Raw genomic sequence first — 26,602 nt, 5'->3', positions numbered from 1 at the left:
TCTATTTCAGATGAGTCTCTAAAAACCAGACTCTACTCCCCTACACAGCCGCACATCTCCTGCCTTATCCATCATGTCTTATACTGTACTACTACTACTACTATCCTACACAGCCGCACATCTCCTGCCTTATCCATCATGTCTTATACTGTACTACTACTACTACTACTACCCTACACAGCCGCACAATCCCTGCCTTGTCCATCATGTCCCATAGTGTACTACTACTACTACTACTCTACACAGCCGCACATCTCCTGCCTTGTCCATCATGTCCCATACTGTACTACTACTACTACCCTACACAGCCGCACATCTCCTGCCTTGTCCATCATGTCCTATACTGTGCTACTACTACTACTACTACCCTACACAGCCGCACATCTCCTGCCTTGTCCATCATGTCCCATACTGTACTACTACTACTACTGCTACCCTACACAGCCGCACATCTCCTGCCTTGTCCATCATGTCCCTTACTGTACTACTACTACTACTACTACTACTACCCTACACAGCCGCACATCTCCTGCCTTGTACATCATGTCCCATACTGTACTACTACTACTACTACTACTACTACCCTACACAGCCGCACATCTCCTGCCTTGTCCATCATATCCCATACTGTACTACTACTACTACTACTACTACCCTACACAGCCGCACATCTCCTGCCTTATCCATCATGTCCCATACTGTACTACTACTACCCTACACAGCCGCACATCTCCTGCCTTATCCATCATGTCCTATACTGTACTACTACTACTACTACTACCCTACACAGCCGCACATCTCCTGCCTTGTCCATCATGTTCTATACTGTACTACTACTACTACTACTACTACCCTACACAGCCGCGCATCTCCTGCCTTATTCATCATGTCCCATACTGTACTACTACTACTACTACTTCTACTACTACCCTACACAGCCGCACATCTCCTGCCTTGTCCATCATGTCCCATACTGTACTACTACTACTACTACTACTACCCTACACAGCCGCACATCTCCTGCCTTGTCCATCATGTCCCATACTGTACTACTACTACTACTACTACCCTACACAGCCGCACATCTCCTGCCTTGTCCATCATGTCCCATGCTGTACTACTACTACTACCCTACACAGCCGCACATCTCCTGCCTTATTCATCATGTCCCATACTGTACTACTACTACTACTACTACTACTACTACTACTACTACCCTACACAGCCGCACATCTCCTGCCTTGTCCATCATGTCCCATACTGTACTACTACTACTACTACCCTACACAGCCGCACATCTCCTGCCTTGTCCATCATGTCCCATACTGTACTACTACTATTACTACGACCCTACACAGCCGCACATCTCCTGCCTTATTCATCATGTCCCATACTGTACTACTACTACTACTACTACTACCCTACACAGCCGCACATCTTCTGCCTTGTCTTCTCCATCATGTTCCAGCACTATGAATCCTACACTGTACAGAATAAATATACAATCTGGACACTTTCTATTGAATGTCCACATATAGGATCTTGTCTTAGCTGCTGCCCCATAGTAATGATTTATAATCATGGTAGAAAATGGCAGCATCATCATCTTGTGCTATATTTGACTGCAATAATGGGTCAGATTATACAGAATCCAGCGGAAGCCTTGTGGACAGAGAAGGAATAACCCCAAAGTACTATAAGAATGAATCTCATATTTTTTTTTACCCTACAGTATATAGGTAATTTTTTCGTCTGGAGGCCTCTGACCACCCGCCTGCCTCCCACCCCCTGGGGGCCGCTCTTTTCATTAGATTCCCTACATTGACTAGAGTTAATCACTTCCATTAATCAGATGGAGCGCCCAGCAGGATTGTCTGGCTTTATTTTATCAGGTTAATAGAATCAATGATCCCACATCAGGCCACCATCATGTACCTATCACAGACATGTTCCCATCCAAGCATCATCAAATTACCACCACCCCTCCACTGCACATGATCTCTATTTCTTTTGCAAAGCCACCTATCATTTGCTTAGGCAGCGAATATTCAGCAATGATGGGGTTACTGGCGTATCTCCCCCCTCCCCTAATTCCAGTTTATCCCCCCTCTATTCTTCTGTAGACCATAGAGCGGATTCTTCCGCTGTTACTGATGCAAGGATGATGAAACCGTGTATGATGCAAGAGCTCCCAGTCATTTCTAGCAGCGGCTTCCCATACACTGCAGCCTGATGTATAGTGGCACGAGGCCATACATTGTGCAGGGAGGAATTACAGGCCAGCTATAGTGTATGTACTGTGCGATGCTAGATAGATAGATAGATAGATAGATAGGAGATAGATAGATAGATAGATAGATAGATAGATAGATAGATAGATAGGAGATAGATAGATAGATAGATAGATAGATAATATATATTCAATACATATGCAGTATCCTGCTGTGTGTTCCTTTGGGATATGAGTATTGGTTGTCAGACATTTGCCTATATTGCTATAACGTTTGTGATATTGCACTGCTTATACTACTCATGTGCATTTATACTGCCCATTCACTTGCATTAGCTCTTTATTAGAACCTGCTCTCCCTATAGAGAGGAAATCCTGTTCAGTGTAGTATAGTCTAACTTGGAGCGCACCTACACTCTCTCCATACATAGTTAGGCTTCCGTCCCCATGATCATTTGGGCCACATCAGCTCCAGTGTAGCATGGCTCCTACATCCCGGTGAACACCTTTCAATTTTGATCTGAAAAATTAAGAAAAGGAAGAAATGATACAGTGGCACTGACAGATTATGTGGGGAGAACCCTATAGTTACACCAGAAGCTTTCAGGAATTCAGGTCTGGTTTAGAGACTTTGTGGCTGCACCCCACAGTAGGCATTGCAGCACAGTTCAGTGAGTACTGTTATTTCTGGATATGTGCTGGGAGCCGACCAGTGTGCATCCCTTAGAGGAAAATCAGTGGACTAGTAACTTAAAAGGCTGGAGTGGAGCATATACTGACACCAACACATTCTGTACTACCTCACTTTCCTTCAGCCAGTGTTTCGTCTGCTATATTACAAGAACATCAGGTCATGTTATGAGGATATCCCATACAAAGAACAGCTGTGATAATACCTGATGCACTGAGTATAGTTATATCACCTGTGAAACCCTAAGGGAATCCTCAGAACATGACCTGTTGGCGGCCATGAAGACTGGAATTGAGAAGCTGTGGTTTATTTGGTAAGGTGCCATTTGCATATTAATATCTTATCTGAATTTTGCTCGGCTCAGGGGGTGGATTTCATGGTAGGGGCCTCATGTATTCACATAGATGCATGTGGCCATGGCGCACACATCAATACCAAATTTCCCAGTCTCCAATTTGGCTATTAAGAATGGGCAGGAATTCTAGAATCGCCTCTGATCCCAACCATACCCTATGAGAGTCTGTTGTGTAACCAATCTGTTATATGGGTTATACATTGAAGGCTACTTACAGACTAGTAATCTTTAGGTTATATTCACATAGGCATTAACTTTGTGTTGTGGAAACCAAAACAATCTCTGCATTGAAACCACATGATTTCAGAAAAAAAAACAGATTTCAATGGGACATGGTGAACCATGCAGAAAAGAAGTGAAATCTCATTTCTTCCATACAAAATCCTGCATTGATTGAAATCAATGGAAGCTTGAAGGGGTTATCCACCTAAGAAATGCTATCTGATTTAACTCACCAAGTCCCCCTGAGTATTTTAAGCCATCTCCTGTCTTTCTAGCTGCTGCCGTTCCTGAGTTACAAGATTTTCTAAAAGCCGATCTATATCCTGGATAGGAAACTACATTTCCCATCATGCATCTCCCTGATTGGTCCATTTGCGTACTCGCCCCCTTAGCTTTCTTTCCTGCCCACTGCTCTCATTACTATTGCACAGTAATCACAGGACTGTTTTCACTGATTTTGCATTACATCACCCCAGTATGTATCCAATACTAGCTGGTGTAGCAGAGCTGATGGGCGCATGGTGTAGCTATGTGCTGCATAACCAGCATCTGTTTACCAGGGGTGAGGGGTGTAGTGTAGGTTTAGATCTCTGCTTGCTGATTGTGAATGAAAACATCATAGTCCCATCCAGACTCTAAGAACATCCATAACACTTACAATATACAGAGCTGAGACACAAAGACTGGTACATATGCCTGCATTCACTGACAGCAAGCAAAGATAGAACTATAACTTTTCATATTTCAGAAACCTAGGCTCAGGGACACATGTAAGTCTATGGAAGCAGCACAGGTGCATTGAGATGATGCAGATAATGTCATACCAAGTCAATAGACAGCTAACCCAGCCCCCAGAGAGGAGACCACAAAGGAAGAGGGATGAGGAAGCTGAGCGTGGTCAGAGTGGACCAAGAGTAGAGGATTTTATACATCAAGAGCAAATTAGAATGAGAAAAAAAACAGGGAAAGGGCGCAAGATAGATTATACATGTATATTAGACATAGGGTGGTATTGTGAAGGGGGGTTGTTTACAATATTGTTTTTGTTACCTGGATAACCCCTTTAAGGACAGGACTCTTCCCCCTATTGCACTGACCACAGCTATGGTACAGCACTGCACAGAAGGTCTTTTGCCCATGTACACATACATGCCCTTAGTGAGGGAAACTGGTAAATATGTAAAGTCTCAGTAAGGGTGACCCACATACAAATCTGGGACAACTCTCTATTTTAGGACTTTTGTCCCAGATTAATAAATTCCCATATGATAGAAATTGTATGTAGATACAGGCAGTTACCATAGATCAGATGTATACAGCTAGGCAGAGAATGTGGTATTACCAGAGAAATGATTAGCATTCTATATGAGTAATGCAACACCAGAGTATATTTACACTGCAAGGGGAGACCTTGCCCATACTTTGTAAAAACCCAGACTATGCCAAATGACAGAAATAGCAGAAATCTATTTTTTTTTTTTATTATTATTAACTGGCATCAAAAATGTATACAGATTTGTAAATTATTTCTATTTAAAAATATACAGTCTTCAAGTACTTATCAGTTGCTGCATGGCCTGCAGGAAGTGGTGTACTCTTACTAGTCTGACACAGTGCTCTCTGCTGCCACCTCTGTCCAAGTCAGGAACTGTCCAGAGCAGGAGAGGTTTTCTATGAGGATTTGCTACTACTCTGGACAGTTCCTGGTATGGACATCAGACTGTGTCAGACTGGAAAGAATAAACCACTTCCTGCAGGACATACAGCAGCTAATAAGTATTGGAAGGCTTGAAATTTTAAAATAGATGTAATTTACAAATCTATATAACTTTCTGGTACCAGCTAATTTGATTTTTTTTTTTGCTGGAGTACCCCTATGTCACTCATAAGAAAGCAGTTCTAGCACATGCAGGTCATGTTAGCTGTATGTTACCTTAAAAGTATCAGGTATTGTTATTACCTTTACATTTATGAACACCTTGCTCTATAATATATTGGTATAAGAATTGAAGAAAAAATATTAAAAAAAGATGTAGACTCCTATATTGTTCCGTGTAGAGCGTCTTCCAGAAAGATTTTGCCCCCTTATGAAGACATTGGTTTTATAATAATAATGATGATAATAATAATAATAATAATAATAACACAAAGGGACAAAAGAAATCTTTATTATAATAATTTATATTTATTATTTTGTGTTGTATGCACAATTTTATTCTATAACAGCAAACAATGCAAAGACACCCAAAATTACAGGGAATCAGGTTCACAGTCAGATATCTGAATTTTCATGTTATTATACCAGGGGAATGAGCATGGGCCAAAGTTTTTCTACAATGATTGATATTGGTGGTCAGTTTGGTAAGGATTGTCTATAGATGCATTGTCATACTTTGTTATGGCCTAAGGGTATGTTTGTTATGTGGCCTGTGTTCAGGGTATGCATTTGTATACTGAAAGAACAGTATGCTTCAGTTCAGTTCAATGGACTTAAAGGGGTTATCCAGCGCTACAAAAACATGGCCACTTTTCCCCCTACTGTTGTCTCCAGTTCAGGTGCAGTTTGCAATTAAGCTCCATTTACTTCAATGGAACTGAGTTTCAAAACCCCACCCAAACTGGAGACAACAGTAGGGGGAAAGTGGCCATGTTTTTGTAAGGCTGGATAACCCCTTTAAAGGGAACCTGTAACCCCCCGTGGCGGGGTGACAGGCTCCCGACCCCCCGTTAGAGCCCCCTATACTAACCTAATCCCGCCGGGTCCAGCTTCTGGAGGTGGTCGGGTGATGAAGATCTCAGCCGCTGCAGCCCGGCGCGCGCTGAGAGATGAGTCCAACACCCATAGAGAATGACAGGATAGTCCAGCGCTCCGTCATTCTCTATGAGCGTTGGACTCATCTCTCGCTGCAGCGGCTGAGATCTTCATCACCCGACCACCTCCAGAAGCGGGACCCGGCGGGATTAGGTGAGTATAGAGGGCTCTAACGGGGGGTCGGGAGCCTGTCACCCCGGCACGGGGGGTGACAGGTTCCCTTTAATCCATCCTACTAGTTACTATGGGGGAGATTTATTAAGGATGCGCCCCTGGGGACATTGATAAATGTCCCCCTATATTCGGTCCATCTCCAGGTGCATACTATAGGCACAAGCTTTTAAGTCCTAGAAAGTCACACACTTGGAAATGGATTGAACAAAAATAGACTACGATTAGAGATGAGCGAACCTGGAGCATGCTGGAGTCCATCCGAACCCGAACGTTTGGCATTTGATTAGCGGTGGCTTATGAAGTTGGATAAAGCCCTAAGGCTATGTGGAAAACATGGATATAGTCATTGGCTGTATCCATGTTTTCTAGACAATCTTAGGGCTTGTATAGCACGGTATACATTGGCATACCATTCTACAAGTATACATACATTAGCTGCCTAATTTTAATTATTTTCTGTATCGCTCACAAATGATGTGAGTGATGAAAATCTCTGTACAATGCTATGAAATATGATGCAACAGCAAATAAAATTTTTTTTTTTGGAATAAAGAAAGCTGATGAGTGAGCTACATAGAAATGTGAGATTCATGCCACACTGTGGCCAAAAGTGGGACTGCAGTCCCTGTCTCCAATGGGGCTTCATAAACTAATTTCCCTATAACATACACACGGGGAATACAAATGAGCAAACCTCGAGCACGCAGGGGTTCGTCCAAACCAGAGCATGCTGCATTTGATTAGCGGTGGCTAAAGAAATTGGATGCAGCCCTGGGGAGTCTAGGAAAACATTGATAAAGCCTATGGCCTATGGCTCTATCCATGTTTTCCAGGCAGTCTTGGCGCTTCATCCAACATCTTCAGCCACTGCACACTTAGGTTTGGATGGACCCAAGTGTGCACAAGGTTCGCTCATCTCTAAAGGGGACCAATATGTGACAAACAAGAATACAATTGAGTATATAAAAGCTATAAGATGAGCGTTCACTGCAATCATTATATATATTTCATATACCAGTGCAGGGCAGTAATGGGATCTGATCTGGTCGTCCCAGTCATTTCACACACTTTAGGTTGACAGTATGGCTTATATTTATATATACTTATATATGGTATATACTATGTCTATTAAGTATTAGGATGTTTAGAGGCTGGATTGTACATATGGGTGCAAAGGGACAAAACATATGTGTGAAGTAAAATCATGCGAAGCGTGACGTCAAGAGTATGGACCAAAGTGCAGTCCGTACCAGGGTCCAGCAAAGGTTACATAGCGTAATGGCACCTTGTATAGAATTTAAAGTGACTGCGCAGTCAAGAGGTCAAACATGATATGTTAGTGAGTATATATAAGGGATGTTTACTGCTTTTTATTTACCTCAGTACTTACTACTTGGCTAGTTTTTAGCTCAGTTGCATTAGGATAAAGATGTGTGGCTACAGCTTAGATACAGTGTCTACAGGGGGTCAGAGGTAGTCTGGATGCGCCTCCTGTCTCCATATTTTTATTACCGTTATTAACACACTACAACATCATGGATTAACATTTTGCAGGGTATGCAAGGTCCCCCTGCTCACAGCAGCACATGTCCAGGCCTATTTGAAGATTGCCAATGACCATCTGGATGAAGCAGAGGAGGCCTGGGAGAAGGTCATGTGGTCAGATGAGACCAAAATAGAACTTTTTGGTATCAACTCCACTCGCCGTGTTTGAAGGAAGAAGAAGAGTCCAACTCCATAGGACACAGTCCCAACCATGAAGCATGGGGGTGGAAACATCATACATCTTGGTGCTTCTCTGCAAAGGGCACAGGTCAACTGTAGTGTAGAAAGGGAGGATGGATGGGGCCAGGAAGTGCAAGATATTGGCCAACAACTTCCTTCCCTTAATAAGAACACTGTAGATGGGTCATGGCTGGGTCATCCAGTGTGATCCGAAACACAGCCAGGTCAGTAAGGAGCGGCTCCGTTAGAAGCAAGTGGGGGTCCTGCAGTGGCCTACAGTCTCCACACCTGAACCCAATAGAAAATCTTTGGAGGAGCTGAAACTCAATGTTGCCCAGTGACAGCCCCGAAACCTGAAAGACCTGGAGAAGATGTGTATGGAGGAGCGGGACACAATCTGGGATTTTCTGAAAGCTGCCTGTGAACTGGGAAATATAGGAAATATAGGGAAAATCCTGTGAGATCGGACAGGATAGAAAAATAAGTGATATAGGAATAAGGAAAACCCACCACTTGTTCCTGAGGGGACCAGCAACAATGACATCATGTACATCATCATATACTGCTGAGGCCAGTGAATGGCTGCTGTATCACATGAACAATGTCAGTGATGTCATCACCACACGCCTAGAGGGGGACGCCGGAGCAGTGGTAGTGCTGGAGTGGTGGGGATTTACAAGGGAGTAACATTTTTATTTTTGTTTTCTATTTTACAGCAGTTCCAGCTCACAGAAAACTTTTTAAAAAATCCTGGAAAATCCCTTTTATTGTTTACTACAATATTAGACTTGGAGAAATAAGGGTTTGAAGTGGTAACACGGGGGTCTCATAGGAGGGCAGGGTATAACAGGGCGGTGCACTCTCTCTCTGACGTCTGTCGATTTACCAGATTGAGGGGCTCTTGCTGGTAATGCTCAATCAAGTGAATGACGCTAGGGAATACCTGAGGAAAGAGGAAGACTTGTTATCAATCTATAGCCATCTATAGCCATGTAACTTATGTAATACCATACAATATATGGATTTTGTGGTGTGAAGTCTTTTGGTTACTATTGGGGCCTTTTGCTATATTTGGCATATGACTTAAAGGGGTTGACCACTTTCTAGTAAAATTGTTCAGTGTATAGTATTAGTAAGTGTACTAACTGTATATACTGACAGCAGATCCCTGTGTACCTCATAGAGCTAATATCAGACTCCCCTCCTCCAGGCTGTGCTCTCCTGCTCTGTGGTGAGTCTGTGTCTGTCAATAAGATGGCCGACATGGAGAAGCATGTGACCGTGCCCCGCCCCCCCAGTGTCTACCACTGAGCCTGTGTATGTCTATGGAGGACACTAGGGGTGGGGCATGGTCGCATTCTCCTCCATATCAGCCATCTAATGGACAGACTCACCACAGAGCAGGACAGCCTGGAGGAGGGGAGTCTGATTTTAGCTCTATGAGGTACACAGGGAGCTGTTGTCAGTAAGTAAGTGTGAATATACACAAAAAATTTACTATAAAGTGGCCAACCCCTTTAAGAGATTCCTATCCCCTTAACGTGTGTGTGTAATGTGAACACAGCCTGACCAAGACAACTACGAGAGGAGACAAAGAGGAATGAATTCTAGATTACAGGGAGTCTCTGCTTATTTTCTGGAGATTATATTCCATTACGATGACCGAAGTAATGGTAAAATAAAAAATAATTCATAATTTTATTGTTTTACTTTTACGATGTCTCTGTGGGGTCTTGTATAAGGGATCCTATATACGTGTCAATCACCTGTAAGGCCAGGCTCTTGGTTATGTATGCTGTGATATAAGAGGTGTTATATAGCCGTCCACACACATGCAGGTACTAGTAGATGCTGCTGTTATATACAGGGAGCGCTGCATAGCTCATGTAAAAGCCTTTAGGCCAGTCTATTCTCTTTATGAGTAATATAAAGGGGTGGAGCGGACAACTCTGGTAAAAGGCCAAGAAAAAAATCCATAATGGTTGTTTTCTATGGTGAAGCTGAATGCACATTGTGACATATTCTGGCAGGTACACCGTGTACTCACTGTACAGCAATAATAATAAAGCTTTCTTAAACATACTGACCTATATTCCACAATAAGAACCTACAGTAAACCTAAAGTTGGCTATACACTAAAAGTCCCTATGCACTTTATACATATGTGGGCTAAACCTGACTCAAAAGTATTTGGCGTTCTCTACCGACAGGTAATGCGGGTGAAGACAGGAGTCGGGCATGATGGAATTTCTTTGCCTGACTCCTTTGTTCTCTGAGAAATAAGCCACTGCCAGTGCTGTTTAGTACCTGCTTACTCCTCTCCTGCCTTTTGCCATGCTGAATGTTCATGTGTATGGGAAGGACAGGAGAGATATCGGTTTTTGAAGGTGTATGGCTACCTTAAAGGGTCACTCCAGCAAAAATGTTTTGTTTCCCATCAACTGGTGCCTCAAAGTGACATAGATTTGTTATTTACTTCTGTTAAAAAATCTAAAGTCTTTCAGTACTCATCAGCTGCTGTGTGTCCTGCAGGAAGTGGTGTATTCTTTCCAGTCTGGAGAGCAGGACAGGTTTTCTATGGTGATTTGATCCTGCTCTGGGCAGTTCCTGTCTTGGACAGAGGTGGCAGTAGAGAGCACTGTGTCAAACTTGAGAGAATACGTCACTTCCTGCAGGACATACAGCAGCTAATAAGTATGAAATCTGTAAATTACAAATCTACATAACTTTCTGAAACCAGTTGATTTGAAAGAAAAAGATTTTCGCCAGAGTACCCCTTGACATTTTTTAATAGAAATAAATTACAAATCTCTGTCACTTTCTGACACCGGTTGATTTGAAAGAAAATGTTTTTCACTGGAGAAACCCCTTTAATGCTTAGTCTGTTGACAGATATTCCCCCTGAGCCCATACACATGCATGCTCAGTTCAGCCATCTCTCGGCCTGATGAATATAGCCAAACACTGTACTCTGGTGTCTTCATAAGACGCTGAAAAAAGCAACAGGGCACATGTCTATCCCCTGCTCCATTCAAGTGTGGGGAAGATGACCCCTGTTCTAGTCATAGTTGGGGGTCTTATAGGTGGAGAAACCCCTTTAAAGTGTTACTGTCACGTATGAGTTGAATGTATTCTGCTATGGCAAGGTTTACTTACATGTCAATGATATAAGTTGTCCCTTTTCATGCCCCACACATACTCCTCCCCCCCCCCCCCGGCCACTTACTTCCTCATGCAGTTTCCCCTCCTTCCCCAGTGAAAAGCCACGGTTGCCCACAGCTCTTATGGGAATATTGTAGATGTGGTTGTTGTGGAGAACAGCCAGGGTATATGGCTGCGTCTGGTTTTGTGAGGAGCTCAGGCGCACCAAGAAGCAGCCGTCCTGTGTGATATACAGACAATAAGATGTTATAGACGGGGGTATAAATGGAGACATGGTGGGATACTATACACACGGTAATAGGGTATAATACAGGACAGGCTACGCTAAGTGCACTGTACAAGGTCAAAGGTCGCAGGACACACTTTTAGGCTATGTTCACATTACGTGAACACCTGGCCGTTCCGTGACCCCAGCCGGGTCATGGAACGGCCGGTCTTAGCCTGGATCATCCCGGACGGTACTTAAGTACCGGCCGGGTGATCTTTCTGGCCGCGGAGCTCTGACGCGGGCGCATCAGCGCGCGCCCACATCGGCGCACGCCCGCATCAGAGCTTCCCATAGCATTGGCCTGAGCCGCTTGCTTCACTGTGTGAACTGACAGGTCTTTCTGCGTCCGGAATTCACTGAATTCCGGCTGCAGAAAACTGACATGTCAGTTTTTTCCGGCGCAGTATGGGACCCCGGCCGGAGCGCATACGATGTGTGTATGCTCCGGACGGGATCCCATTGCAAATAAGGCTATGTTCAACTCCTCAAAACTATCTACGGTGAGAACTATGGCCGTAAATTTTCGTAGTGTGAACATAGCCTTAGGGAAAATATAAAAGCAAGTAATGAGTGAGAGGTCTATCTTTTAGGCCGTGTCCACCATCAAGGACAAGCTTTTTCAATAGGTGCCTCACCCATTGGTGACAGAGGTGGCAGCAGAGAGCACTGTGTCAGACTTAAAAGAATACACCACTTCCTGCAGGGCATACAGCAGCTGATAAGTACTAGAAGACTGGAGATTTTTACATAAAAGTAATTTACAGATCTGTATAACTTTATGACACCAGTTGATTTGAATTTTTTTTTCCTGGAGTATCCCTTTAAGGTAACATGGGCAGTGGTGTTGCTAGGTAAATAGGTCAGTTCAGTATTAATAGGGGCACAATACCTTCTGAGGTGATATAAGCCTAAACTTGACTGTTGTGCAATAGGTAAGCTGTGCTTTAGAACAGGCGGAGATAGACAGATAGACAGGACGCGCCCGGACTGACAGCAGTGATCTCACAGCAGGTTTATGTAACTCTCAGTTAAGGATCATTACCTTATTAATTCTCCGAAGAGCTCTCTCTGCTTCTCTCCGCTCCATCTCACCCCCGTACCAAGGTCTGCCCAACACTCCCACATCCTGTATTACAATGCAGAACAGCAGCCATTAATACTAATTCTGCAATACAGTGAGAATATAAAATATGAATATAATATAACTGACATTTAAAGGGATTGTCTGGGCAAAAATTACTGATAGCTTATCATTAAAGACCAATTTGAAGGATAGGTTGTTTGTTAGAGCAGACGTGTCCACATACACTGAAAATGGAGCCAGAAATCAACAGCGCCATACTTTGTTAAGTGGTTGCTCTGGGTTACTGCAGCTCAGTTCCAATTGAAGTAAATAGCTGTGAAGACCCCGGAACAGTCACTACACAAAGTACAGAGCTCCAATTACAGTGTATGCTGGCACCCCCAGCAATCTGATATTATTGACCTATCATCAGGATAGGAGTAAGATGAGTTATTGCTCTAATTTGTGTGTTCAACCATTATTTTCCATACTGTATGTTGAAAGAACGTTACTGTGCATGAGCAGTAAGAGCAATGTGGTGGGCTTCTTCATCAGGCTAGATTATAACACAAGGACATCACAATAGACCAGTACAGTGTGTATAAAGTCCAAAAGATACAACCAGTCAGGAGAGAGGGTGAGCACCACAGGTTATGCACATACATATATATCCGCATACTCACCTCTGTCCGTTGCTGCTGTTTTCCGTCGCTCCCTGTAGGAAAGCAATAGTTGGTTGTTTAGCGCTCCTATATAACAATCATGTATATATGACAGAGTATTATATATTATAAGTTGGCCACAGTTGTACAAGGTGTGCTGCATCTATGATCTATTACATGTGTACTGCTGGGAACTCTACATGTAGCTCTAAGGGGGACTCGCTGATTCAGGCCTCCTTCACACTGCGGACGTTTTTACGGTTAGGAAATACTGATCAGGAAGTCGTTTAGGAGGCTTCAGGAGACATACCTGCTGCAGGCTGCAGCGGTGTCCTCCTATAGCTTATCCCTCTGCCTTTGGGCTTTGTGACTTCACGATTGACATCACAATGCTGGGGGGAAAGAACGGCATAATGCTTCCTCCGGCCAGATTGGTGATTGGCAGAATCAGGAGCCAATGGCACAGCCAGGGCCTAGTCTAGGTTTTCTGCTGCCTGAGGTATACCTGAAATGGCACTCAACATTTTCATAGACTTACCTGTAGTAAAATCACTGTATGTGTTGTTCTGCTGATGGAAAAAAGAGAAAGCATTTACCTTATGAACCAACTTTTCATTAAATAACACTCCAGCCCAAAAATAGAAGAATCATTTTGTTGTCCAGATGTCACACATTCCGTAGACCCTCCAGGTCACACAACAATCCTGAGATTCCTCTCTATCTTCTATTGTCCAGATTAATTTGTCTTCTGCCGACCAGCATGATTTACCCATATTTCACCCATCATCCACTGACCGTCATGATTCACCCATCAACCATTGACCATCATGATTCACCCATCACCCACTGACCGTCATGATTCCACCATGATCCACTGAACGCCATGATTCACCCATGACCCACTGAATGCCATGATTCAACCAACACCCACTGACCATGATTTACCCATCACCCACTGACTGTCCTGATTCACCCATCACCCACTGACCATCCTGATTCACCCATCACCCACTGACCATCCTGATTCACCCATCACCTACTGACCATCATGATTCACTCATCACCCACTATCATGATTCACCCATCACCCACTGACCATCCTGATTCACCCATCACCTACTGACCATCATGATTCACTCATCACCCACTATCATGATTCACCCATCACCCACTGACCATCCTGATTCACCCATCACCCACTGACCATCCTGATTCACCCATCACCTACTGACCATCATGATTCACTCATCACCCACTATCATGATTCACCCATCACCCACTGACCATCCTGATTCACCCATCACCTACTGACCATCATGATTCACTCATCACCCACTATCATGATTCACCCATCACCCACTGACCATCATGATTCACCCATCATCCACTGACCGTCATGATTCATCCATGACCCACTGACCATCATGATTCACCCATCACCCACTCAATGCCATGATTCACCCATCACCCACTGACCATGATTCACCCATCACCCACTGACCGTCCTGATTTACCCATCACCCACTGACCATCCTGATTCACCTATCACCCACTGACCATCCTGATTCACCCATCACCCACTGACCATCCTGATTCACCCATCAGCCACTAACTATCATGATTCACCCATCAGCCACTGACCATCATGATTCACCCATCATCCACTGACCATCATGATTCATCCATGACCCACTGACCATCATGATTTACCCATCATCCACTGACCATCATGATTCACCCATCACCCACTGACTGTCATGATTCATCCATGACCCACTCTGACGATCATGATTCACCTATGACCCACTGAACGCCATGATTCACTCATCACCCACTGACCATGAATTACCCATCACCCACTGACCGTCCTGATTGACCCATCACCCACTGACCATCCTGATTCACCCATCATCCACTGACCATCCTGATTCACCCATCACCCACTGACCATCATGATTCACCCATCACCCACTGACCATCATGATTCATCACCCACTGACCATCACGATTCACCCATCACCCACTGACCATCATGATTCATCACCCACTGACCATCACGATTCACCCATCACCCACTGACCATCATGATTCACCCATCACCCACTGCTCAGAAGACAAATTTATCTGGACAATGAAGCCGCACACGTTGCTTTCTCTTAATACTCGCTGGTTAACCTCTGTATGGCCATCTTGTTCATGTCCCTATTTACATGTCCACCTGTCTTCTGACAGCTGCAGTGTAAGGATGGCTCAGAAATAGGAACATGATGTCTCAAAAGGGTCAACTCACACTTTTGTTGTCATAAATTATACTTCACGTAGCAACACACATTGCCAGTCAAATTGGAGAATGACATGTGAAAGGGCATGTGGTTTCCTGGTGACCATCCATATGTCCACCATTATGGGATCTGTCCATGAGGATAGATGAGGCCAAGTGTAGGCCTGAGGATTTATGGTGGTCTATACACTTCTCAACACTAAAGACCAAGTAGAAAAAGTCATGGAATTATGGAAATCAGAGAACGATAGATATGTTAATGATAACAAATGGGAACAAAATATTCAAAACATCTCGATTTATCTGGTATAAAGTATGAGTGCCATACGCAGAAATACACTCACACGCCTGGGCATGTTATCAATGAGGTTCTTAATGGTTGTGTGAGGACTGTTCTGCCACGCTGAATGCACAAAATCATCCAGATACACTGCTGGCATTTCCCTTTGCAATTGTTGAGCAATAGACGATGCAGGCCTCAGTGGCAGGTTCAGGCCCCGCACGCTGCTCACAGTAGCACCATCAGCGCTTGGCCTGGCATTGCAATGTTGATAAATGTTTCCACTCGCCGTACCACTGGTTTCATGACCAAATTTATGTAGCCCCGAGATGTTATTGTAACTGGAATGAAAGCTATAGGGGTCCGGCTACCAAATATAATGCCGCCCCACACCATAATCCGAGGAGTAGGACCGGTGTGATGTTCTCTCATGAAGGTGTTGCTCACATGGTCTCCAGACCTATCTCCGCCATCACTGCTTCCAAGATGAAAGCAGGACTCAATAGATTTGGTGTGTAATGTCAGACTGGGTGATACACACCATTCTTCTGATCTGACAATCCTGCCATGTAGAGGTCCTCCTCTGGGCATCTATTGCTGTCATTCCAGTTTGTCTTCCAGCCTCTACAACACATAACATGGAAAAGTGTGGACATCTTGGCCTGAGTGGGAAACTAAGGTCTCTCCTCTCAGCTTCTGACAAGTGGTGATAACTCCCACAATCAGGCTATGTTCACACCATGTTAAAACAATGGCCGTATTTAATAACAATGGCCGTTGTTTTAGAAAAAGACACAAAAGAACATAGCCTCATACTGTACTGATTTCTGAGGTTTCCCGCGGCTAAAAAATGTGCTTTTTATCTGGCGTTTATATCAGTAAAGCAGCTCCCACATGGCGCAGATTGGAGCTGGGTGCTTAAAAACATGATCATTCACATACCTTACTGACATCTGCTACTTCCTCACTTTACCTCACTTTTTGGCTTTTCCTTCTTGGTGTTAAACTTTTAGTGTTGAGGAGTGTATATTATTATATGATACATTGTTATTTATATTATATATATTACTTTTAATACCTGTGTGTCCAATAATGTCAAGTACAGATCTGCAAGGAAGGATAAAACAATCAATTATAATAACCTGGTTTACAGTATACATGTAAAATATACAACTGTCTATATAAACATATGCTGGGTCATGTCCCCTCCTATAGCTGGCCCCATATGCCATGCATACCAAAGGCAGAAAAAACTAAAGTAAAACATTTCAAGGTCACGTGGAAAGTACTGTACTAAGGAGAAATTTTCTGAAAGATTTTTTTCATGATTCTATTGTATTAAAAATTGTACGTTTTGTTGTTTAAAGCGTACCTGTTGTGATTTTTTTAAAAGAAATCAACAGAGGTTGTGATCGTAAGCAGTTTTGCAAGCAGTTTTCTATGTTTAAATCATACGGCCAAACTGTAGTTCATGTTCCCTCTGTGCTGATATTTGGTCTTTTCTCTGTTCAAAAAAAAAAGACCAAACACAGGAAATCCCAGTCCTCTGGGACAAGGAAAAACACCTGCTCATCATGCAGGTTGTATATAAACTGAGGGCAATTAACGTAGGCTAATTATATTATTAAATTAGGGTCCATTTACACAGAAATATTATCTGATAGATTATCTGCCAAAGATTTGAAGCCAAAGCCAGAAACAGACTATAAACAGCGATCAGGTCATAAAGGAAAGCCTGAGATTTCTCCTCTTTTCAAATCCATTACTGGCTTTGGCTTCAAATCTTTGGCTGATAATTTGTCAGATAATCTTTCTGTGTAAATGGACCCTTAGCTAATTCTATAATCAGCTCTGCAGTTTACCAGAACACAATGCTCTTTGTTATGTAACAATTCAGTCAGTATAATGTCACTGTGTGGTTACAGAGGTTTTGGTGCTGTGTGACAGGAGAGCTGACCGTACGAGCACCCTCAGGATTCTTTGCACGGTGGACGCGCAGCAGCTGTACACAGTGTAGGGAGACACCTAGTGGCTATATGTATAACATTGATTAAAACATAGGGGGAAAAAAGAGTATATTGCAAAACTGCTTGCAGTCATAACCTCTGTTCATTTGATTTAAAAGAAAAAAATGTTCACAACAGTGCCTCTTTAAATTTTATAAATGATCATTACCGTCCATTCCTCGTGGAAAGTTGGTTTGGTATGGGGGTGGTGAATGCATGACCGCGCATGGAAGGGACATCCGCCGGTCGGGGAGAGGGAGAGGAGGAGCGCACTGTGCGGGTGGTACAGGTCTGGTCTGTTTTAGGACTGCAAGATAAAAGAATCAACTGAGACTCCAACCAACAAAGTGGGACTTAGGGAGTAGTGTGTCTCCTTACAGGGGAACTCCGGATAAGAAAAACTTGTTTTCTATTAAAAGTATATTAAAAGTTATATAGATGTGTCTATACAATGTATTACCATATCTGTACAGTTCTGCCACACTGGTAGCTGATAGAAATCCAGGAAGTGAAGAAATATGGCCCCTGTGCCAATTCACATTGTCTCCTGCTCCTTCTGCTCTCCCCCCTTAGGAGACAAATCTTCCATGCCTCTGTCTCACATTGTGTGTTTGCTGATGATGCATACAGGGGGCAGGGCTGGATAACCCAATCCCCTGACTGATTCACCATCTCTAACCGGCCATAAGCAGGTGTTGCACTGATTTTACTGATTGTAATGGGTGGGGGCTTTGATGATAACATGAGGGAAAGCATTGCATTCTAGGAAATGCCAAACCAGGAAGAACAGAAACACAAAACAGAGCAAAACTCCCCCCAAACAAATGGATTTTTGGTAGTTTCAAAACTGGGATAGACAGGTAAGTAAAGCTATATGCTTCTGCAGAAGTTTCCTTTTTTTTAACCTCTACCTGGAGTTCCGCTTTAAGGGAGAGTGCTTACGTAGCATGCAATACTCCAATGTAAAAAAGAAAAAAATATATGCAAAGTAGTTCATTTGCAGAAGGAAAAGAACTTGCTTTACAGTGACACCTACTGGAGGTAGCTTCTCTCAATATTCAAGCTTTAAAGAGCCTTCCTTAAAGGAGAAGTCCGTCAAAACTTTTTATTAAAGTATTGTATTGCCCCCAAAAAGTTGTACAAATCCCCAATATACACTTATTACAGGAAAAGCTTATTAAGAGCTTTTTTTCCCTGCACTTACTACTGCATCAAGGCTTCACTTCCTGGATAACATGGTGATGTCACTTCCTGGATAACATGGTGATGTCACGACCCGACTCCCAGAGCGGTGCGGGCTGTGGCTGCTGGAGAGGATGATGGCAGTGGGATGTTCAGTGTCCCTCCAGTGCCCTGTGGCCCTCAGTGTCCACCTGCCATCATCCTCTCCAGCAGCCACAGCCCGCACAGCTCTGGGAGTCGGGTCGTGACATCATAATTTTATCCAGGAAGTGACATCACCATGTTATCCAGGAAGTGAAGCCTTGATGCAGTAGTAAGTGCAGGGAAAAAGCACTTTACAAGCATTTCCCGTAATAAGTGTATATTGGGGATTTGTACAACTTTTGGGGGGCAATACAATACTTTAATAAAAAATTTTGCCGGACTTCTCCTTTAAAGGATGAGTAGGGATTTTATGCCAAGCCAGAACCTCCTCCAGAGTTACCCATCTGTACAAAGCTGTTTGCTCCTAGGACAACCCCTTTAACCGCAAAGATTGTGCGCAACCATAGAGATCGACATATAAACTTACATGGTCTCTGCTGCCGGTGACCCTGTGAAAAGACAAGGATGTAGGGTTTTCAGAAGTCCAACCTTTGCATATTAACATAATTACCATCAATATATTTCTTGAAAAGGTGGAGAAAAATTGTTATCCATTTTACTGCCAGTACTGTCACGGTCCTGCATCATTTCAGAAAAACACTGCAGTACTACAATGATACTGCAACCTGTGTGAACACAGACTCAGTCTGTCTCAAGAAGACAACCCAACTCACAAGTGAAGCTCCTGCACTGACCAGCTAAACGTCTGAAAACAAGAAAAGCAAAACGTCCTCTTTATAAACTACACTCCGACTATGACACCTTGTGGCGGTATACAAGATTAACATGCATCCAGTTTTACTACAAAGCAAACTATTTTGTATTGCTGGTAAATGCAAGGCCTGGAAAGGACCATATGCATGGCCAGGCAAGAGTTCAGGAGCTGTGGGTACATACAGTAGGTGCGTTATCCAGAAATTCCACCTTAAATAATTGGTCCACAGGGCATGTTAGAATAAAAAAAAAATGTAACCCCATGAATAAAGTATTGTCTACAGCAAGGATGAGGAACCTTCAGCCCTCCAACTGTTGCAAAACTACAATTCTCATCATGCCTGGACAGCCGAAGGGTATGATGTAAGAGTAAGTAAGAGTATTATGTTGTATTTTTGTAGTTTCTGGTAGATAATAGTGGGCTAAAGGGGTTTTCCGGATTTGGCATCAGATTGGCAGGGGTCTGAAACTCAGCACCCCACCAGTCATGTTTGCCACAGCGCCTACATATACAGGGAACATATCTGAAAGCAGACAGCTCCATACACTATGTAGTGGTCGTGCTGGGGTACTGCACCCTGGCTCCTAGGAACTGTCTCCTTGACTCAATGGCAACTGGGCTGCAGTATTGAGAAATGACAGATTTCTGGGATGTGTAATATAGTCACCTACCTGCTGGGTCCTGTCTGGTAGAATAGGTTTTTGAAGGGTAGGAGGAGCAACTGTTGAGCGACCTACGTAGAAATGATGTTAAAGACTAATAACAATGGCTTATAAATGATTATTTCCATTGCTACGTAATACATCCTGATGGTGATCCTAACGGGTAATAGGTTGGGCACATAGGACACATTATTTGGGACCTCCATAGGGATATAAGCGGCCTCTTACCCCAACCTACCCTGGTGCTCATTTGGTGACCCTACGCAGCAAAGGTGAATGGCCACAATTTTTCTTTTGACCTATGTTTGCTTATCCAATATGTGGCTGCCATAGGGGGTCCGGTGTACGTGGGATGGAAGCCTCAACAATTCTTTTCCCTAATGGTCTCCAGTACTCTTATTCCAGTTATGCTCCCTGTCTATAATGTAGCTTAAAGTGACTCTGTACCCACAATCTGTCCCCCCCCGAACCACTTGTACCTTCGGATAGCTGCCTTTAATCCAAGATCTGTCCTGGGGTCCGTTCGGCAGGGGATGCAGTTATTGTTTTTAAAAACGACTTTTAATCCGGCAGCGCTGTGTCTAACGGCTGGGGCTTACATTTGTATATGCATTAGGCTGGCACAACCTCTCTGTCCTTCCTCCCCTCCCTCCTCATCATTAGAAATGCTCCAGGCAGATTGCTTCCTATTCCCCACCTGTGTGCATAATGAACATGGGCTGGATCGTTAAGACACCTGTGCAAAGCTCAAACAGCAGTAAATATTCCTGGAGCATTCCTAATGATGAGGAGGGTGGGGAGGAAGGACGGAGAGGTGGTGCCAGCCTAATGCATATAAAAAATGTAAGCCCTGGCCGTAGGATTAAAAATTGTTTTTAGGACAATAACTGCATCACCTGCCGAACGGACCCCAGGACAGGTCTTGGATTAAAAGCAGATATCTGAAGGTACAAGTGGTTTGGGGGGGTCAGATTGTGGGTACAGAGCCGCTTTAAAAAGAGAATAAAGAGTGTGAACTTACCTACTGACTTATTACTTAAATATGCACTGTGGTTCTCCTGGGCTGTCCAGACACATGGCAGGGGTCTGCTCTGCAGATCACACGGTGGGGGCTCATACAGGTCATCATCCTCATTCTCCTGGTAAAGAGATCACAGAACTGTGACAGTAACACAATAACAACAAAAACTATATATGGAGAAAAATACAGCGGCACTCACCTCTACCAGGTCATTCTCTGCAAAAAATACAGAGAGCACAAATTATTATGGCCAAAAATGTACAACGGATACAGCAGACTGTATACGCTTAATGGGGGGACACAACTATTGGATGTAATGTTTTCGATGTCCATGGCCAGTTTTAGACTATAAATGTAAACTCTGTATAGTCTAATCCTGGTGTTATACTCTCTTCTGTCTGTCCATAGTGAGACAGATGATGTGGAAGCAAGACTGAATGCAGGACCAGACTACATAGGGTTTACTTGTAGTCTGTTACCATGGAAACATAGGTTTGCTGTAGACAAAATTATGATAAAAAGAGTTGTTCAGTTGCACAAAATTCTTCAAAAGTGCACAAAAATGCCATAGACGTGACCCTCCTCAGCCAGTGATTGGCTAGTTTGGTCCCTCTTGCATGTTAAAATCAAACCAGGAGGTGCTGCTTAGCAAGGACATAGTGTAACCCTGTTATATCATCAGAGGGCAGAAGAAAGGAGAGAAGCTTACAGAGACTCTCTATAGTGAATGGATTATTCACAAAAAATGGTGCAATTAAAGGGGTTTTCAGGAGGGGAAAAAATCATGCACCACAATAATAATGCTGTATACTTTTGTAATACAACTTTATTTTTTATAAAAGTACCCCTTTCTGCATATCATACTTAGCGCTCTCTGCTGCCACCAATGTTCATGTTGGGAACTGCAGGGCTGTCATCTCATGCACTGGTCCTCCCTCACTCACTGCAGCACTCACAGCTCTAGGGAGAGGCTCCCCAGAGTTTACTGTATATTCTAATGCATTAGCATACACAGGGCATTAGTACTGACATTGCCCCCCTTCTAATTCTGCTCCATAGAAAATCCAGGAAGCTGGGACTTGTTAGTGCTGTTGGTGTGTGTGTATGTATGTGTATATATATATATATATATATATATATATATATATATATATATATATATATATTGAATACAGTGGTAACAACTATTCTATAGAAGAGTGTGGCGATTATTATTCATATAGTAATTCCATAACTGGATGATAATAAAGAAACTGATATACAAGTGAATACAATAAGGCTAATGGGAGCCAAGTCAGATATTTGTGGTATGTCCTATTGTATAAGTGCATACAGTTTGAAAACCCCTTTAATAGGTGACACTAAGTTTTATGTTACCATATTTGTAGAGAGGATGAGGAGCCGAGGAGGACCTGGAAGCAAAACCATGTGGACATACATTAGGAGACACAATGCCATATAAACACTATACATGACGACAATACTGTAGACCCAACTTACAGCTTTCTGTTGTTTCCGTTCATAATCTGAAAGGGGAATACATATAATATTCAGATACTGTACGAAAGACAAATCATGTTGTGTCCCCACAGACAACCCCTTTTATATGAGAGCCCCCCACAGCTCTAATGAACGGCCATCTGTATAACACATGGGGTCTACCAGGGAGAGCCTCACCTATTGGGGATTCTCTGCCCTGGCAAGGTGCCCCCCCCCCCCCCTGTGATTCTGAATATGGCTACAGTTACATAAATATTGTACATATATACATTTTGTTTCTTGTTTTAATCCTGAATAACTCCTTTAAGACTAGTGTTTCACTGCACATATATGTATATTAGAAAGCACCATGATAGCACCACTAATCTATATGAGCATGGACAGCACATATACATGGATGATGTCATTTAATCATAATTTTTATTTTTGCACTTAGCCAAACCCCATTTGTTACCTATAGTTCTGATTTACAGCTATGTGCATGTTAGCTATGTGCCATAAAGCTTTTCTAATAAGGGATATGCCGCCATATGGAGGCACAATATGGTGGCCTAGGGAGTGGCCACAGCTCCATAATACAAAACAGAAGGGGCTCTGTCCGTCACTGCGTGCTGCCATTCAGGGTCCATGCACACGGCATTACCACCTGCATGGGACCTCTAGTTTTATATGTTTCTGGGAGAGCTGGATGACGGCCAACATTGCTCATTAATGAGATTCGGTAGCTATAGGCGGATTCACCTAAGCAGATTATTATGTCGCTGAAAATTTCTGTCCCTCCGTCTCAATGAGACCACCACAAACCCCCAGACTGACTGGTTGTTAGTTGCAGAATTTCTGGGGGGAAAAAATCTACCGCTATACACTTTATATAGCGAGTGAGTGACAGCTCTCCCGACCATATACACGTGCTCAGTTCAATTTGACTGTTGGAAGAAGAATAAGCCGCTGCCAGAAAACTGTGGCGGAGCATCTCCTGCGAGAACAAGATATTAACACATGGTGGAATCCAACTTTCTGATCCTTCTTTACATCAACATCTGCATTGGGGAAGAGTCGGGAGGCCGCCATACATGTTAGACCGTTGGCTAATGCTGACAAAATGTCAAAGTTCTAAAGACTCAGACCTTGGCCAATCAAAACTTTTAACATATATGTACGACATATCAAATGTAACAGTAGCCATTTACAGGGGGTCTCCTAACATTAAAAATTATCCTTAAAGGGGTATTCCACTCAAACATAACTTTTCATATGTTGCTGCCCATGGTCAGACTAATAATTCCTTCCATACTTGTTATTATATATTCAGTCTCTTTTCTCCAGTTCTGAGCTGCTGCTTTCTGCTGAAAACACAAAAAAATGTGTGTGATCTTTTCTCTCCGTCTCCTCCTCTTCCTCCCTTCTGAGATGCTGATGTAAACAAGTCCCTGGCTGGCTATATCTGCAACTTTGTAGCTTCTATATAATGCTGGGAGGATTAATCTGAGGTCAAGTTGCTGATGAACTCACTGTGATTATGGGCCCTTTTACACAGAAAGATTATCTGACAGATTATCTGCCAAAGATTTGAAGCCAAAGCCAGGAATGGACTATAAACAGAGAGCAGGTAATAAAGAAAAACCTGAGATTTCTCCTCTTTTCAAATCCATTCCTGGTTTTGGCTTCAAATCTTTGGCAGATAACCTGTCAGATAATCTTTCTGTGTAAAAGGGCCCTATCCCTCCCCACATTACAGAGTTGCAGCTAGGGACTGCGGTCCCAGAAGGGAGGAGGAGGAGACGGAGAGAAAAGCTCACACACAGTGTATTTTGTGTCTTCAGCAGAAATTAGCAGCTCAGAACTGGGGAGACTGATCAGATAATAAAAAGTATGGAAGGAATTGTTAATCTTACCATGGGCAGCAATGTATGAAAAGTTATGAACAGAATACCCCTTTAACTATGTTTTAAAGTACCATAGAGAAAGAACAGAGTACTCCAACCCACTAATTATTCCCTATCCTGATGGGATAACCCCTGTATTAGCAAACTATTTGTTCGGCATAGACAATCCAAAAGTCTATCACCAGTCACATAACACAACTGAGGGAGAGACTTGCCTCACTCACCTCCAGGCAGACAGATGAATGCAAGAGCCTTATGTGCTCTAATATGTGTATGGAGGTCATATTCTGCATATTATACATTTATAGGCAGATGACTAACAGAGACATAGAGATGACAGCAAGACAGATAGCTATATGTGTGTGCTGTACATATGTCTGTATGATTGTGTGCCCATAGCTGTGTTGGTGCTATGTACTGTGTATAGCTGTATGTGTATTTGCTTGTGTCTGTGTATAGCTCTGCATAGCTATGTTGGTGCTATATATTGTGTATAGTTGTACATATATATATATATATATATATATACATATATAGTTGTGTGTATATAGCTATGTTGGTGCTATATACTGTGTATATTGTTGTGTCTGTGTATAAGTCTGCATAGCTATATTGGTGCTATATACTGTGTATAGCTATATGTATATATGGTTGTGTGCATATAGCTGTATATATCTATGTTGGTATATAGCTGTGTTTATAGCTGTGTTGGTGCTATATACTGTGTATATAGCTGTGTTGGTGCTGTATACTGTGTATAGCTGTGTATATAGATGTGTTGGTGCTGTATACTGTATATAGCTGTGTTGGTGCTATATACTGTATATAGCTGTGTATATAGCTGTGTTGGTGCTATATACTGTATATAGCTGTGTATATAGCTGTGTTGGTGCTATATACTGTATATAGCTGTGTATATAGCTGTGTTGGTGCTGTATATTGTGTATAGCTGTGTATATAGCTGTGTTGGTGCTATATACTGTATATAGCTGTGTATATAGCTGTGTTGGTGCTGTATACTGTGTATAGCTGTGTATATAGCTGTGTTGGTGCTGTATACTGTATATAGCTGTGTATATAGCTGTGTTGGTGCTGTATACTGTGTATATAGCTGTGTTGGTGCTATATACTGTATATAGCTGTGTATATAGCTGTGTTGGTGCTGTATATAGAGGGTATAGTGCTGTAGGGTCCTGTACCTGTCCGCCGGGCTGTGTGTCTCCTCTCCTATATACAATGCTCCTTGTTCTCCTCATTTGGCTCCTATTTGCCTACTACAGCTATAACAAAGAGGAAGCAACAAGTAGCAGATACTCGGCATAAGCAGCTCCCACAGCCCTCATTTGTATAATGCCTGGCACAATACTGCCAGTATATTACAGTGACCCCTGACATACTACAACTCCCAGCATGCCCTCCCGGCGACATGATGAGCGTGACTGCACAGCCACAGGTCGCCCATCACTGATGCTCGTGCGACCTTTCCAGTGGGCGGGGCTTCCTTTGATTGACACGCCGGTCTGTAGGGAAAACTGTTGAGGTGGGGGAATTTAAATAAAGG

General features: G+C 43.0%; 1 protein-coding gene across 1 annotated transcript; it reads right to left on the bottom strand.

The window, feature by feature from the left end:
- Positions 1 to 6,544: 6,544 nt before the first annotated feature.
- Positions 6,545 to 26,566, bottom strand: SH2D6 (SH2 domain containing 6). The gene is made up of 14 exons (XM_069959092.1): positions 26,241 to 26,566; positions 23,156 to 23,181; positions 23,033 to 23,067; positions 21,855 to 21,871; positions 21,656 to 21,773; positions 20,644 to 20,705; positions 19,685 to 19,706; positions 18,101 to 18,238; positions 17,004 to 17,032; positions 13,870 to 13,933; positions 13,386 to 13,441; positions 12,682 to 12,765; positions 11,436 to 11,591; positions 6,545 to 9,152 (listed from the first exon to the last, which is right to left on the bottom strand). Exons 1-14 carry the CDS (start codon positions 26,295 to 26,297, stop codon positions 9,036 to 9,038), a joined length of 981 nt encoding a protein of 326 aa, XP_069815193.1. The 5' UTR covers positions 26,298 to 26,566; the 3' UTR covers positions 6,545 to 9,035.
- Between the last annotated feature and the right edge of the window lie 36 nt (positions 26,567 to 26,602).

This window comes from Dendropsophus ebraccatus, chromosome 1, assembly GCF_027789765.1.
Source record: "Dendropsophus ebraccatus isolate aDenEbr1 chromosome 1, aDenEbr1.pat, whole genome shotgun sequence".
Taxonomy (NCBI): domain Eukaryota; kingdom Metazoa; phylum Chordata; class Amphibia; order Anura; family Hylidae; genus Dendropsophus; species Dendropsophus ebraccatus.
Note: the sequence above shows the minus strand (reverse complement) of the source record. Positions and strands in the feature narration are given on the sequence as shown.

Coding starts and splice junctions, on each gene's coding strand:
- SH2D6 (XM_069959092.1), bottom strand. CDS start 26,297: ATGAGGAGAACAAGGAGCATTGTATATAGGAGAGGAGACACACAGCCC. Junction 19,707..20,643: donor TACCAGACAGGACCCAGCAG/GTAGGTGACTAT, acceptor GTCTTTTCACAG/GGTCACCGGCAGCAGAGACC. Junction 9,153..11,435: donor AGGGGAAACTGCATGAGGAA/GTAAGTGGCCGG, acceptor CTCTTTCCTCAG/GTATTCCCTAGCGTCATTCA.